General features: G+C 40.6%; 1 protein-coding gene across 1 annotated transcript in view; it reads right to left on the bottom strand.

Annotated features, from left to right (window-relative positions):
• LOC307143794 (uncharacterized protein) overlaps positions 1-14,669 on the bottom strand; it is a 35,238-nt gene extending 20,569 nt beyond the window's left edge. Inside the window, exons 1-7 of the mRNA XM_079845557.1 lie at positions 14,612-14,669; positions 13,747-13,865; positions 13,024-13,112; positions 12,171-12,904; positions 12,111-12,127; positions 11,769-11,773; positions 7,868-9,580 (exon numbers count right to left, since the gene is read on the bottom strand). Of these exons, the coding sequence (XP_079701683.1) occupies positions 7,868-9,580; positions 11,769-11,773; positions 12,111-12,127; positions 12,171-12,904; positions 13,024-13,081 (2,527 nt within the window). The 5' untranslated portion in view covers positions 13,082-13,112; positions 13,747-13,865; positions 14,612-14,669. The remainder of the gene's footprint in view (positions 1-7,867; positions 9,581-11,768; positions 11,774-12,110; positions 12,128-12,170; positions 12,905-13,023; positions 13,113-13,746; positions 13,866-14,611) is intronic.
• Between the last annotated feature and the right edge of the window lie 1,742 nt (positions 14,670-16,411).

Here is a 16,411-nt window from a genome sequence, read left to right as displayed (position 1 = left end):
ATGGTGCTATAAAGTGACCAAAAGTGGTTCCCCTATGATTACGAGTCAAGAACCACTTTTAGTGCCATATAGTAGCACCATTTTTTTTAGTGTACATATGCACATACCACCTAAGACTAAGTATACATGCAAACCCAATGCACGTATTCCAACATTTAGAAAACTCTTAAAAAAAACCTCTCCAAATTGTTAAAATAAGCTTTTTGGCCGTTAAAAGTCCATAGGAAAGACATTGTTGTTGTGACTTTGACAGACCAACCTCATGTCTTGAAACACCAAACACAATTAAAAACTCATCTGGTTCAATAGATTGATTACTGATTTCAGAGATGACACTGAAAATCTTGCGCCAAAAGTCTTAAAGACTGGGACATAATGCATAACTGTGAGCCAGGGTCGCATCAGCCGTCCTACATTTGTCACATTTTGGAGAGATACCTGGAAATATTCTGGATAATTTTGTTTTAGAGTAGTGTAGTCTATGCAAGATTTTGAACTGAGGCAATGTCTGGAGTTCATAGATCATCTATTAATCTCTTCCAGACTATCCGCCCATAAGTCATTTGAAATTTCTGATGCTTATTCTTCCTCCCATAAACTTTTTATTGAAGTAAATTGGGAGGCCTGGATGGTATTATAAATGCAGGATATCATTTTCCCTTTATTAAAATAGTCCTTAAGGCAGGTGTCAAAACAAGAAGGACTAACTGTTGCAAACCTGTTTAAGTAGGATCAAACATAGTTCCTGACTTGCAAGAACCTAAAAAAAATGACTTCTCTGAAGTTTGTATTTTTCCTGACGTTTTTCAAAGGGGACAAAAGTACCAGATCCTGATACAGATCACTTACAGAATTCCTGCAACCTGTCCCTCACATGACAACAACCAGTCGCTCACATGAGAACAACCAGTCGCTCACATAACAACAACCCATCCCTCACATGACAACAACCCGTCCCTCACATGAGAACAACCTGTCCCTCACATGACAACAACCCGTCCCTCACATGAGAACAACCCGTCCCTCACATGACAACAACCCGTCCCTCACATGACAACAACCCGTCCCTCACATGACAACAACCCGTCCCTCACATGAGAACAACCCGTCCCTCACATGACAACAACCCGTCCCTCACATGACAACAACCCGTCCCTCACATGACAACAACCCGTCCCTCACATGACAACAACCCGTCCCTCACATGACAACAACCCGTCCCTCACATGACAACAACCCGTCCCTCACATGACAACAACCCGTCCCTCACATGACAACAACCCGTCCCTCACATGAGAACAACCCGTCCCTCACATGACAACAACCCGTCCCTCACATGACAACAACCCGTCCCTCACATGAGAACAACCTGTCCCTCACATGACAACAACCCGTCCCTCACATGAGAACAACCAGTCCCTCACATGACAACAACCCGTCCCTCACATGACAACAACCCGTCCCTCACATGACAAGAACCCGTCCCTCACATGAGAACAACCAGTCCCTCACATGACAACAACCCGTCCCTCACATGAAAACAACCCGTCCCTCACATGAAAACAACCCGTCCCTCACATGAGAACAACCCGTCCCTCACATGACAACAACCCGTCCCTCACATGACAACAACCTGTCCCTCACATGACAACAACCCGTCCCTCACATGAGAACAACCCGTCCCTCACATGACAACAACCTGTCCCTCACATGACAACAACCCGTCCCTCACATGACAACAACCTGTCCCTCACATGACAACAACCCGTCCCTCACATGAGAACAACCCGTCCCTCACATGACAACAACCCGTCCCTCACATGAGAACAACCAGTCCCTCACATGAAAACAACCCGTCCCTCACATGAAAACAACCCGTCCCTCACATGACAACAACCCGTCCCTCACATGAAAACAACCCGTCCCTCACATGAGAACAACCCGTCCCTCACATGACAACAACCCGTCCCTCACATGACAACAACCCGTCCCTCACATGACAACAACCCGTCCCTCACATGACAACAACCCGTCCCTCACATGACAACAACCCGTCCCTCACATGAAAACAACCCGTCCCTCACATGAGAACAACCCGTCCCTCACATGACAACAACCCGTCCCTCACATGACAACAACCCGTCCCTCACATGACAACAACCCGTCCCTCACATGAGAACAACCAGTCCCTCACATGACAACAACCCGTCCCTCACATGACAACAACCCGTCCCTCACATGAGAACAACCAGTCCCTCACATGACAACAACCCGTCCCTCACATGAAAACAACCCGTCCCTCACATGAAAACAACCCGTCCCTCACATGAGAACAACCCGTCCCTCACATGACAACAACCCGTCCCTCACATGAGAACAACCCGTCCCTCACATGACAACAACCCGTCCCTCACATGAGAACAACCCGTCCCTCACATGACAACAACCTGTCCCTCACATGACAACAACCCGTCCCTCACATGACAACAACCTGTCCCTCACATGACAACAACCCGTCCCTCACATGAGAACAACCCGTCCCTCACATGACAACAACCTGTCCCTCACATGACAACAACCCGTCCCTCACATGAGAACAACCAGTCCCTCACATGAAAACAACCCGTCCCTCACATGAAAACAACCCGTCCCTCACATGAGAACAACCCGTCCCTCACATGACAACAACCCGTCCCTCACATGACAACAACCTGTCCCTCACATGACAACAACCCGTCCCTCACATGAGAACAACCCGTCCCTCACATGACAACAACCTGTCCCTCACATGACAACAACCCGTCCCTCACATGAGAACAACCCGTCCCTCACATGACAACAACCCGTCCCTCACATGAGAACAACCCGTCCCTCACATGACAACAACCCGTCCCTCACATGACAACAACCTGTCCCTCACATGACAACAACCCGTCCCTCACATGACAACAACCCGTCCCTCACATGACAACAACCTGTCCCTCACATGACAACAACCCGTCCCTCACATGAGAACAACCCGTCCCTCACATGACAACAACCTGTCCCTCACATGACAACAACCCGTCCCTCACATGACAACAACCCGTCCCTCACATGACAACAACCCGTCCCGTTGTTTTCAATCAAGCTTCATCTTTCCTCTCAGAGAATAATCAGTTGGACATCAACCAATCAGGTTTCAAAAGGGGCCACTCTACAGAGACTGCATTACTGTCGGTCACTGAAGCCCTGCGGATTTCAAAAGTTGAGTCCAAATCATCAGTCCTTGTCCTCCTCAATCTATCTGCTGCCTTTGACATGGTCAATCATCAGATTCTTCTGTCCACCCTTTCATCACTGGGCATCACAGGGATTCCACTCCACTGGGTTGAGTCCTATATCTCAGGTAGGTCTTTCAAGGTTGCCTGGAGAGGGGAGGTATCCAAAGCACATCAGCTGACCACAGGGGTTCCTCAGGGCTCAGTGCTTGGACCTCTCCTCTTCTCCATTTACACTACATCATTGGGACCCATCATACAGGTTCATTGCCTCTCATACCACTGCTATGCTGGTGACACTCAGCTCTACCTTTCATTCCAACCAGACGACCCCACAGTAGCTGCAAGAATCTCCAGCTGTCTGGCGGACATCTCAGCATGGATGAAAAAACATCACCTGCAGCTCAACCTGGCAAAGACTGAACTGCTCGTCTTCCCGGCCAATCCGACAATACAACATGACTTTGCCATCCAGCTAGGTTCATCTCTGATCACCCCTACAGGGTCGGTCAGAAACCTTGGCGTAATCTTTGACGACCAGCTGTCCTTCAAAGACCACATTTCAAAGACAGCTCGCTCATGCAGGTTTGCGCTCCACAACATCAGGAAGATCAGGGGCCTCATTTATAAAACTTTGTGTAGGATTTGCGTCAGAAGTGGCGTACGGATGAAACATAGGATGAGTGTACGCACAGAAATATACGGATTTATAAAACCGTGCGCACGCACATCCTACAAAGTTATCCCTTAATAAATCACAATCAATTCTAAATGTAGCGCAGCTTTTGCGGCTTCATGTCACGCCCATAGTTGCCCATAAATAGTCTGTGAAATGCCCACAAGTTAATATTCATCGATTGTGAAATCATGGCAAACACAGAGAAGAAATAAAAAAAACGTAACTTCACTCAATGTGAAGTAGAAGTTATCGTTGGCGAGGTGGAAAAGAGGAGAAAAATTTTGTTTTGGAGGGCACAGAGTGGCAAAAGGCACTTGAGTGGCAAAAGGTTGCAGACGCCGTAAATGCTGTAGCCTCACAACCTCGGACCATGGCTGAAATAAAAAAGAAATGGTCAGACATCAAAGTCGAGGCAAAAAAGCGTCTAGCGCTCCATTGCCAGAGTGTGTCCTCGTTTGCCAGCAAGCCTTCTTGCTGTCTGAAGATGCGTTCACTCCGAATCCTTCCATTTGCCACATCTTCTAAGAGTGCAAGATCAGCCATTGTGCGTCATTACGCATTGTGATAGGGCATTTTATTTCCATCCATTTAATTGCATCTGACAAGCTACAGATGTCGGTTATAATCTACTATCTATCTATATATCTCCCTAATTATCTATCTATCTGTCTATCTAATTGCATCTATATCCACTCCGCCAGACGGACACATTGGCGAGAATATAAGTTTTGCACATTATTTCGTTCTGTTTACCATATTATTTATGAGGATGAATTGCATAACATGCCAATATTATTGCAGAATATATTTCCCTTTTTTTTTGCAAATATGTGTTAATTTGCATTTCTGTTGTAATTTTCGTTTGATTTTGTTTGTTTTACACTGCAGATCGATCAAACGGGTGTTCCTGTAGGCTGTTAATTGTAAGACTTGCTTTGTGAAGTCTTCATGTTATTTATGAGAGGCAGTATTGCCATTTCTTTTACACAACGGTCCACAGTTTCACACACTTTCACGTGTTTCTTCCATCTGCAGACGGTGTCGCCATTTCTCATTTCACCCGTTTTTTTGCGTACGCCTGGGTCAGAGCTTGCGTGAAGGACCGCACATTTTCCCGTCAAGTTTGCTTTTTATAAATACCAATTATTGCGTAGAGAGCGGCGTACACCTTCTTTTGTGCGTATGCAACGTTTATAAATGAGGCCCCAGACCTTTCCTAACAGAACATGCAACCCAGCTTCTTGTCCAGACCCTGGTCATTTCTAGGCTTGACTACTGCAATGCGCTTCTGGCTGGACTTCCATCATGTGCGATCAAAACGCTCCGAATGATCCAGAATGCAGCAGCACGTCTTATCTTCAACGAACCCAAAAGGCCCCACGTCACACCTCTCTTCATCTCTCTGCTCTGGCTATCACTCGCTGCTCGCAGTTCAAGGCGCTTACGCTCGCCTACAGATCCACCACGAGCTCAGCTCCCGCATACTTTGACTCGCTCCTACGAGTCTATACCCCCATTACACCATCACAGAGAGGCAGAACATCCATCTCCAGAACATTCACATTCACCGTTCCCTGCTGGTGGAACAATCTTCCCACCTCCATCCGAATTGCAGAACCACTGACAGCATTCAAACGACAGCTGAAAACTCACCTCTTCCGCGAGCACTTAACCTTATCTTTAAAAAAGAAAACATTCCTTTTCCTTATTTTCCTTCTATTTTCCTCTACTTCTTCCCTGCCCTAGTGTGTTATGCTCTGTGCGATGTCCAAAACGTAGTACTTCAGGCACTTTCTGTGTTTCGCTGCCTCCTCACGATGGATCGCTTCCTGTACTCCTAAGTTGTAAGTTGCTTTGGATAAAAGCATCTGCTAAATGCATAAATGTAAATGTAAATTGTGATTATTCTCCCATAACTCACAGCATTATTAACTGACAGTGTGGTGTTTGGCATGTGTTGTTTTTTGTAAGAATAAACACATACAAACACCATTAAATACCTCATGAACTCACTTGAAATGTACAGTTTATTGATGTATTGATGTATGTATACTGAAACAGGAAGCTGAGGCAGGACATTTAAAGTATTTTGAAGACACTTTGAATATGTGTAAATAGCCAATAGTTTTTCAGAATGCACTGATCCATGATTTGCTATACTTGCTATTGCTAGTCAGAGGCAGGTGATATTACAGGGAGTGCAGAATTATTAGGCACGTTGATTTTCTGATCATATTTTTTTTCCAGGCACATTTGACCAATTCCAAACCACAGTAATCCTAATAACTACTATTGATTTAGTATTTAATAATGTATAAGTGATATATAATTGTTCATGAAGGCTGGAAATGAAAATCACCTTATATTCAGGTGTGCAGAATTATTAGGCATGTTTTCTTTTACAGATAAATTGAGCCAAAAAAGAGATTTAACTCAGACTGAAAAGTCAAAAAGTATTAAATGCCCATGAGAAGGATGCAATACTAATGCAATACTAGACATTGCAGTTAAGGCATGACCATTGGACAGTGAAATGCTCGTTGGGTCAGCAGGATCTGACAAAAACAGGTGGTGAAGAAAAGACACCTGTTAACTGCAAAATAATTAAGAATTAAGGTGAAGAATTAAGGGTGAAACCATCAGGAACCCTTTAGTCTCCAGCGCCACCATTTTCCAAAGCTGCAACCTACCTGGAGTCTCCAGAAGTGCAAGGTGTCAGGATCTCAGAGACTTCAGTTAGGTAAAGAATCCTAAAAAATGACCCCCACTAGATAAGAATCACAAGCTGAAGTGTTGTAAAATACATGAAGAAGGTTTTTTTATAGGCTTTATGGACAGATAGGTTGAGAGTGACTCTTGAAGGACCAGCACCACATCCTCTAGTACCACTGTTTGAAGAATTCATCTTCCAGAATCTGGCAGTACGTTTTGCGAGTTCATTTTAGTCCATCCTGAAGTCCGTTTTGCAGAGATGGACTAAAAATGAACTCCCAAAACGTACTGCCAGATTCTGGAAGATGAATTCTTCAAACAGTGGTACTAGAGTTGTACATGTACTTCAAACAGTTGTACTTGTACTTGTGTAATGACAATAAAGTTGAATCTAATCTAATCTAATCTAGAGGATGTGGTGCTGGTCCTTCAAGAGTCACTCTCAACCTATCTGTCCATAAAGCCTATAAAAAAACCTTCTTCATGTATTTTACAACACTTCAGCTTGTGATTCTTATCTAGTGGGGGTCATTTTTTAGGATTCTTTACCTAACTGAAGTCTCTGAGATCCTGACACCTTGCACTTCTGGAGACTCCAGGTAGGTTGCAGCTTTGGAAAATGGTGGTGCTGGAGACTAAAGGGTTCCTGATGGTTTCACCCTTAATTCTTCACCTTAATTCTTAATTCTTTTGCAGTTAACAGGTGTCTTTTCTTCACCACCTGTTTTTGTCTGACCCTGCTGACCAAACGAGCATTTCACTGTCCAATGGTCATGCCTTAACTGCAATGTCTAGTATTGCATTAGTATTGCATCCTTCTCTTGGGCATTTAATACTTTTTGACTTTTCAGTCTGAGTTAAATCTCTTTTTTGGCTCAATTTATCTGTAAAAGAAAACATGCCTAATAATTCTGCACACCTGAATATAAGGTGATTTTCATTTCCAGCCTTCATGAACAATTATATATCACTTATACATTATTAAATACTAAATCAATAGTAGTTATTAGGATTACTGTGGTTTGGAATTGGTCAAATGTGCCTGGAAAAAAAATATGATCAGAAAATCAACGTGCCTAATAATTCTGCACTCCCTGTAGAGAGAGGGACATTTCATTCTTAAGCATCTTTGGTATAAAAACAAAAGAAAAAAAGTTTCTTCTCAAAATTGTTCAATTCCCACTACAGATTTTCTAATTCAAAAGTCCATAATTACCTGCAAGTGTTGTTGATGCAGATGTTGTTGTTTCAGCTGTTGTTGATGCAGATGTTGTTGTTTCAGCTGTTGTTGGTGCAGATGTTGTTGTTTCAGCTGTTGTTGTTGTTTCAGCTGTTGTTGGTGCAGATGTTGTTGTTTCAGCTGTTGTTGGTGCAGATGTTGTTGTTTCAGCTGTTGTTGTTGCTGTTGTTGTTGCTGTATTTGCTGTTGTTGGTGCAGATGTTGTTGTTGTTTCAGCTGTTGTTGATGTTGCTGTTGTTGTTGCTTTTGTTGGTGCAGATGTTGTTGTTTCAGCTGTTGTAGGTGCAGATGTTGTTGTTTCAGCTGTTGTTGTTGCTGTTGTTGGTGCAGATGTTGTTGTTTCAGCTGTTGTTGGTGCAGATGTTGTTGTTTCAGCTGTTGTTGGTGCAGATGTTGCTGTTTCAGCTGTTGTTGGTGCAGATGTTGTTGTTTCAGCTGTTGTTGTTTCAGCTGTTGTTGGTGCAGATGTTGTTGTTTCAGCTGTTGTTGTTTCAGCTGTTGTTGGTGCAGATGTTGTTGTTTCAGCTGTTGTTGGTGCAGATGTTGTTGTTGCTGTTGTTGGTGCAGATGTTGTTGTTTCAGCTGTTGTTGTTGCTGTTGTTGTTGTTGCTGTTGTTGTTGCTGTTGCTGTTGTTGGTGCAGATGTTGTTGTTTCAGCTGTTGTTGTTGCTGTTGTTGTTGCCGTTGTTGGTGCTGTTGTTGGTGCAGATGTTGTTGTTTCAGCTGTTGTTGTTGCTGTTGTTGGTGCAGATGTTGTTGTTTCAGCTGTTGTTGTTTCAGCTGTTGTTGGTGCAGATGTTGTTGTTTCAGCTGTTGTTGTTTCAGTTGTTGTTGCTGTTGTTGGTGCAGATGTTGTTGTTTCAGATGTTGTTGTTGTTTCAGCTGTTGTTGGTGCAGATGTTGTTGTTTCAGCTGTTGTTGTTGTTGCTGTTGTTGTTGCTGTTGTTGGTGCAGATGTTGTTGTTTCAGCTGTTGTTGGTGCAGATGTTGTTGTTGCTGTTGTTGGTGCAGATGTTGTTGTTGCTGTTGTTGTTGCTGTTGTTGGTGCAGATGTTGTTGTTTCAGCTGTTGTTGTTACTGTTGCTGTTGTTGTTGTTGCTGTTGCTGTTGTTGGTGCTGATGTTGTTGTTTCAGCTGTTGTTGTTGCTGTTGTTTCAGCTGTTGTTGTTGCTGTTGTTGGTGCAGATGTTGTTGTTTCAGATGTTGTTGTTGTTGCTGTTGTTGTTGGTGCAGATGTTGTTGTTTCAGCTGTTGTTGGTGCAGATGTTGTTGTTGCTGTTGTTGGTGCAGATGTTGTTGTTGCTGTTGTTGTTGCTGTTGTTGGTGCAGATGTTGTTGTTTCAGCTGTTGTTGTTGCTGTTGCTGTTGTTGTTGTTGCTGTTGTTGTTGCTGTTGCTGTTGTTGGTGCAGATGTTGTTGTTTCAGCTGTTGTTGTTGCTGTTGTTTCAGCTGTTGTTGTTGCTGTTGTTGGTGCAGATGTTGTTGTTTCAGCTGTTGTTGGTGCAGATGTTGTTGTTTCAGCTGTTGTTGTTGCAGATGCTGTTGTTTCAGCTGTTGTTGTTTCAGATGTTGTTGGTGCAGATGTTGTTGTTTCAGCTGTTGTTGTTGTTGTTGTTGCTGTTGTTGGTGCAGATGTTGTTGTTTCAGATGTTGTTTCAGCTGTTGTTGTTGTTGTTGTTGTTGTTGTTGCTGTTGTTGTTGCAGATGTTGTTGTTTCAGCTGTTGTTGTTGCTGTTGTTGGTGCAGATGTTGTTGTTTCAGCTGTTGTTGTTGTTGCTGCTGTTGTTGGTGCAGATGTTGTTGTTTCAGTTGTTGTTGGTGCAGATGTTGTTGTTTCAGCTGTTGTTGGTGCAGATGTTTTTGTTTCAGCTGTTGTTGGTGCAGATGTTGTTGTTTCAGCTGTTGTTGTTTCAGCTGTTGTTGGTGCAGATGTTGTTGTTTCAGCTGTTGTTGTTGCTGTTGTTGGTGCAGATGTTGTTGTTTCAGCTGTTGTTGTTGTTGCTGCTGTTGTTGGTGCAGATGTTGTTGTTTCAGATGTTGTTTCAGCTGTTGTTGTTTGTGTTGTTGGTGCAGATGTAGTTGTTTCAGATGTTGTTGTTGTTTCAGCTGTTGTTGGTGCAGATGTTGTTGTTTCAGCTGTTGTTGTTGTTGCTGTTGTTGTTGGTGCAGATGTTGTTGTTGCTGTTGTTGGTGCAGATGTTGTTGTTGCTGTTGTTGTTGCTGTTGTTGGTGCAGATGTTGTTGTTTCAGCTGTTGTTGGTGCAGATGTTGTTGTTGCTGTTGTTGTTGGTGCAGATGTTGTTGTTGCTGTTGTTGGTGCAGATGTTGTTGTTGCTGTTGTTGTTGCTGTTGTTGGTGCAGATGTTGTTGTTTCAGATGTTGTTGTTGTTTCAGCTGTTGTTGGTGCAGATGTTGTTGTTTCAGCTGTTGTTGTTGTTGCTGTTGTTGATGGTGCAGATGTTGTTGTTGCTGTTGTTGGTGCAGATGTTGTTGTTGCTGTTGTTGTTGCTGTTGTTGGTGCAGATGTTGTTGTTTCAGCTGTTGTTGTTGCTGTTGCTGTTGTTGTTGCTGTTGTTGGTGCTGATGTTGTTGTTTCAGCTGTTGTTGTTGCTGTTGTTTCAGCTGTTGTTGTTGCTGTTGTTGGTGCAGATGTTGTTGTTTCAGATGTTGTTGTTGTTTCAGCTGTTGTTGGTGCAGATGTTGTTGTTTCAGCTGTTGTTGTTGTTGTTGTTGCTGTTGTTGTTGGTGCAGATGTTGTTGTTTCAGCTGTTGTTGGTGCAGATGTTGTTGTTGCTGTTGTTGGTGCAGATGTTGTTGTTGCTGTTGTTGTTGCTGTTGTTGGTGCAGATGTTGTTGTTTCAGCTGTTGTTGTTGCTGTTGTTGTTGTTGCTGTTGTTGTTGCTGTTGCTGTTGTTGGTGCAGATGTTGTTGTTTCAGCTGTTGTTGTTGCTGTTGTTTCAGCTGTTGTTGTTGCTGTTGTTGGTGCAGATGTTGTTGTTTCAGCTGTTGTTGGTGCAGATGTTGTTGTTTCAGCTGTTGTTGGTGCAGATGCTGTTGTTTCAGCTGTTGTTGTTTCAGATGTTGTTGGTGCAGATGTTGTTGTTTCAGCTGTTGTTGTTGTTGTTGTTGTTGCTGTTGTTGGTGCAGATGTTGTTGTTTCAGATGTTGTTTCAGCTGTTGTTGTTGTTGTTGTTGTTGTTGTTGCTGTTGTTGTTGCAGATGTTGTTGTTTCAGCTGTTGTTGTTGCTGTTGTTGGTGCAGATGTTGTTGTTTCAGCTGTTGTTGTTGTTGCTGCTGTTGTTGGTGCAGATGTTGTTGTTTCAGTTGTTGTTGGTGCAGATGTTGTTGTTTCAGCTGTTGTTGGTGCAGATGTTTTTGTTTCAGCTGTTGTTGGTGCAGATGTTGTTGTTTCAGCTGTTGTTGGTGCAGATGTTGTTGTTTCAGCTGTTGTTGTTGCTGTTGTTGGTGCAGATGTTGTTGTTTCAGCTGTTGTTGTTGTTGCTGCTGTTGTTGGTGCAGATGTTGTTGTTTCAGATGTTGTTTCAGCTGTTGTTGTTTCAGCTGTTGTTGGTGCAGATGTTGTTGTTTCAGCTGTTGTTGTTTCAGCTGTTGTTGGTGCAGATGTTGTTGTTTCAGCTGTTGTTGGTGCAGATGTTGTTGTTGCTGTTGTTGGTGCAGATGTTGTTGTTTCAGCTGTTGTTGTTGCTGTTGTTGTTGTTGCTGTTGTTGTTGCTGTTGCTGTTGTTGGTGCAGATGTTGTTGTTTCAGCTGTTGTTGTTGCTGTTGTTTCAGCTGTTGTTGTTGCTGTTGTTGGTGCAGATGTTGTTGTTTCAGCTGTTGTTGGTGCAGATGTTGTTGTTTCAGCTGTTGTTGGTGCAGATGCTGTTGTTTCAGGTGTTGTTGTTTCAGATGTTGTTGGTGCAGATGTTGTTGTTTCAGCTGTTGTTGTTGTTGTTGCTGTTGTTGGTGCAGATGTTGTTGTTTCAGATGTTGTTTCAGCTGTTGTTGTTGTTGTTGTTGTTGTTGCTGTTGTTGTTGCAGATGTTGTTGTTTCAGCTGTTGTTGTTGCTGTTGTTGGTGCAGATGTTGTTGTTTCAGCTGTTGTTGTTGTTGCTGCTGTTGTTGGTGCAGATGTTGTTGTTTCAGTTGTTGTTGGTGCAGATGTTGTTGTTTCAGCTGTTGTTGGTGCAGATGTTTTTGTTTCAGCTGTTGTTGGTGCAGATGTTGTTGTTTCAGCTGTTGTTGGTGCAGATGTTGTTGTTTCAGCTGTTGTTGTTGCTGTTGTTGTTGCAGATGTTGTTGTTTCAGCTGTTGTTGTTGTTGCTGCTGTTGTTGGTGCAGATGTTGTTGTTTCAGATGTTGTTTCAGCTGTTGTTGTTTCAGCTGTTGTTGGTGCAGATGTTGTTGTTTCAGCTGTTGTTGTTTCAGCTGTTGTTGGTGCAGATGTTGTTGTTTCAGCTGTTGTTGGTGCAGATGTTGTTGTTTCAGCTGTTGTTGGTGCAGATGTTGTTGTTTCAGCTGTTGTTGGTGCAGATGTTGTTGTTTCTGCTGTTGTTGGTGCAGATGTTGTTGTTTCAGCTGTTGTTGGTGCAGATGTTGTTGTTTCAGCTGTTGTTGTTGCTGTTGTTGTTGCAGATGTTGTTGTTTCAGCTGTTGTTGTTGTTGCTGCTGTTGTTGGTGCAGATGTTGTTGTTTCAGATGTTGTTTCAGCTGTTGTTGTTTCAGCTGTTGTTGGTGCAGATGTTGTTGTTTCAGCTGTTGTTGTTTCAGCTGTTGTTGGTGCAGATGTTGTTGTTTCAGCTGTTGTTGGTGCAGATGTTGTTGTTTCAGCTGTTGTTGGTGCAGATGTTGTTGTTTCAGCTGTTGTTGGTGCAGATGTTGTTGTTTCTGCTGTTGTTGGTGCAGATGCTGTTGTTTCAGCTGTTGTTGGTGCAGCCGTTGTTGTTTCAGCTGTTGTTGGTGCAAATATTGCTGTCACAGATGTTGTAGGTGCAGATGTTGCTTGTGCCCTGGCTGTTAAAGAGGGTGAGAGTTGATTTGATTTAGAAAAGGACATTTCTGAGCTTTTTTTTTAATTTCTTTTATTGTCTTTGCCACATTAAGACTGAAAATCAGACAGGAAAAAATCTTACTCAGTGCCAGGACTGATATGAGCACCAGCAGAAGCTGTGAAACCAGAGACAATCTCATGATGATGAAGTCAGAGATAGAAGTCCTTCTTCTGTAATTAGAAAGCATTATTTGAGCACCATGCATTATTATAAATCCATTTAAAGCCAATTTCAGTCTGGAATACCTCTTACTAAAAACCATTATTAGAAAAAAGTCAATTTAATCAAATCCGAGTCATTTACAGCCTATCAAAAACAGATATTCAAAATCAATTATTATTAAATTATCAAAAAAAAATCTACTATGCGCTAATGTATATTTCTTATATTAACAGTGGCTTATTGGTTTTCAGACAATATTAGTGATTTTTTTAAATTCATGACAAAAACTTTACACAAACTTTTCTAGAGTTACTTTAAAATTTGTAATAAACTTTCAACATTCATGCACTTCATATAAAGCATAAAGATCTCAATTAGTTCACAAAAAATGTACAGTCATGTACAGTCTAATCTCAATATGATTAAAAATACAACAATTCAGTATAAGTAAGTAACTTTTCATGCCTTCAAAACACTTTGATAATACCCTTTGTAACAGCAACTGTGACTGTATGGTAAAACTACATGTTTTTCAAATTTTATATAACCATTTTTTAATCGATTGCACAAGTAATCATAAATTGTGTAATTTGAGAATATAGCTTATGGAGCTTAACGTTAAAGAGAAAGATTTGACTTAACTCTGACAGCTTCTTTTGCTGCTCTTACCTGATGTGGATTAGCAGGAAGTTTCACTGATTAAATTTTTTTTTTTTTTTTGAGGAAATATCAATATATTTTTGTTGAAGAGGAAATATCTCCTGGAATAAAAAAAAAAAGAATACTGGTATCTGTTATCTTTAGAATATAAGGTAGGGTTTCAGAGTCTGAATGCATTTTGAAAGAAATTAATACTTTTTTTCAGCAAAAACACATTAAATTGATCAAAAGTGTCAGTTAAGACATGTATAATGTTACAAAAGGAACATGTATAATGTTTATAATGGCTAAGTCAAATAAAATCATTAAAAGAAATGATGGAAATGGTTTTAATGTAATGGTTTCCAAAAAAAAAAAAAAAAAAAAATGATAATTTGAATGTTTTCTTGAGCAGCAAATCATCATATTTGAATGATTTCTGAAGCATCATGTGACACTGAAGACTGGAGTAATGATGCTGAAAATTCAGCTTTGCATCAGGAATAAATTACATTTTAAAATATATTCAAACAGATAATAGAAATAGATAGATTAGATAATAGAAAATAATCATTATTAAATTACATCTATATGATTGACATGATAATTATTTTATTCTGAATATTACATACAGTTAAATATTCATTGAATGTGGATGTTTCATCTGCTTTTTATAAAATCATAACATAAATAAAGTACTTGATTTATTGCTTTGTTACATTGTATCATCTCAACTTAAACCCTTCAAAAAATATGTTATATATATATATATATAATTTTTTTAATCCATTGCACAAGTAATCATAAATAGTCTAATTTGAGAATATAGCTTATGGAGCTTAACATTAAAGAGAAAGACTTGCCTTACCTTCGACTGCTTCTTCTGCTGCTCTTGTACCTGATGTGGATTAGCAGGAAGTTTCACTGATTTTAAATGTGTCCCGGACCTGTTTAAGAGGACATATCTCCTGGAATGAAAAACAGAATGCTGTTATCTACATCTTTAGATTATTAGGTAGGCATTTCAGAATTGATCAGACAATGCATTTTTGCCTAACCACAATTATTTGTGACAGGTAACCAGCTCTACAACAAATGGTTACAGAAGTCAGAATGTCAGAACAGTTTTCACAATTCAAAATACTATAAACTTAGCTGCTATAAAACAATACATATATATATATATATATATATATATATATATATATATATATATATATATATATATATATATATATATATATATATATATATATATATATATATATATATATATATATATATATATATATATATATATATATATATATATATATATATATATATATATAAACAGGGGTGTAGCACAAAATCCTGGGCCCTATGCATAGGCAGTCCTGATGGGTCCCCATGTTCCATGTTAAAATATATTCCAGACTTTTCAAAGGGCCCTCTCCCTAGACGGGGCACTGGGTAGTCAGGTCCACTTTTACCCCCACTACCACGCCCATGTATATAAATATATATATATATATATATATATATATATATATATATATATATATATATATATATATATATATATATATATATATATATATATATATATATATATATATATATATATATATATATATATATAAATATTATTTCAAATTAATGCATTGTGACATCAAATGTTAGTACCGAAATGTTGTCTTACCTCAAGGGCAAGGCCACAAGAACTTACAAGAACAAGTTTTTCAACTGAGGCCTTACACATAAAATTTTTTCTTACTTACATTTTTTGTAAGTGATATAACCAATTAATCGGATTGGCTTAAGTATACGGTGGGTGGAGTCTACCTATTTGTGGATTTGTGTGAGTGTAGACGCTAGAAATGTTTCAAAATCCACATGCTGTGCTGCGATTTACAAATGTGCAAGAAGAGATCCACCAATGCAGAGGAAGCCATCAACAAATGTACAGGAAGCGATTCACAAATGAATGCAAAGCAGACTTGTGTTTGTGACATAAAAACATATGTGTGGATATTTTTTTATTCACAAATGTCATTGTATTTATTTGTGAATCTTATTAATTTTTGTGAAACCCCTGCATATATTTGTGGATCTCATTCTATTCATTTGTGAATTTATTTAATTTTTGTGAATCTCTTTACATTTATTTGTGGATAACTATCTATTTGTTTGGAATAACGCAACAAATCTACCCCCATAGGGGTGTAATGCTGTTTCTGTCACAGACACGTCAGGTTCCACCCTCCACCAATCACAGCGCACTCCATCCCCAGAGTACTGATCACTATCACCTGCACCTCATCATGGCACTCATCATCAGCACTATAAGAAGCACACGCACACAGCACTCCACGTCCGGTCTCGTTCGCATATACTTCAGGCTATGCTTACCTCAAGGACTCTACTACTGATACTTACCTGTCTCCAGCGTGTCTCCTTCCCTCCGTGTTCCTTGTCTGCTGTGTGGGTGTGTTCCTGTCCGTCCCTCTGTACTCCAGCGATCTCCAGTCTCCAGCGATCTCCAATCTCCAATAACCTCCAAGCTCCAGCGTCCTTCCATCTTCAAAACAAAAGACAGTAACTCTCTCTCTCTCATATCACCTTCTAATCTACCAACAACCGGTTTACTCACCTGCTCCACAACACCTGCTCTACTGTGGTCTAATAA

This window comes from Gobio gobio (genome assembly GCF_949357685.1).
Source record: "Gobio gobio genome assembly, chromosome: 20".
NCBI lineage: Eukaryota > Metazoa > Chordata > Actinopteri > Cypriniformes > Gobionidae > Gobio > Gobio gobio.
The sequence above is the reverse complement of the archived record's forward strand: the minus strand, read 5'-3'. Positions and strand labels throughout refer to the sequence as shown.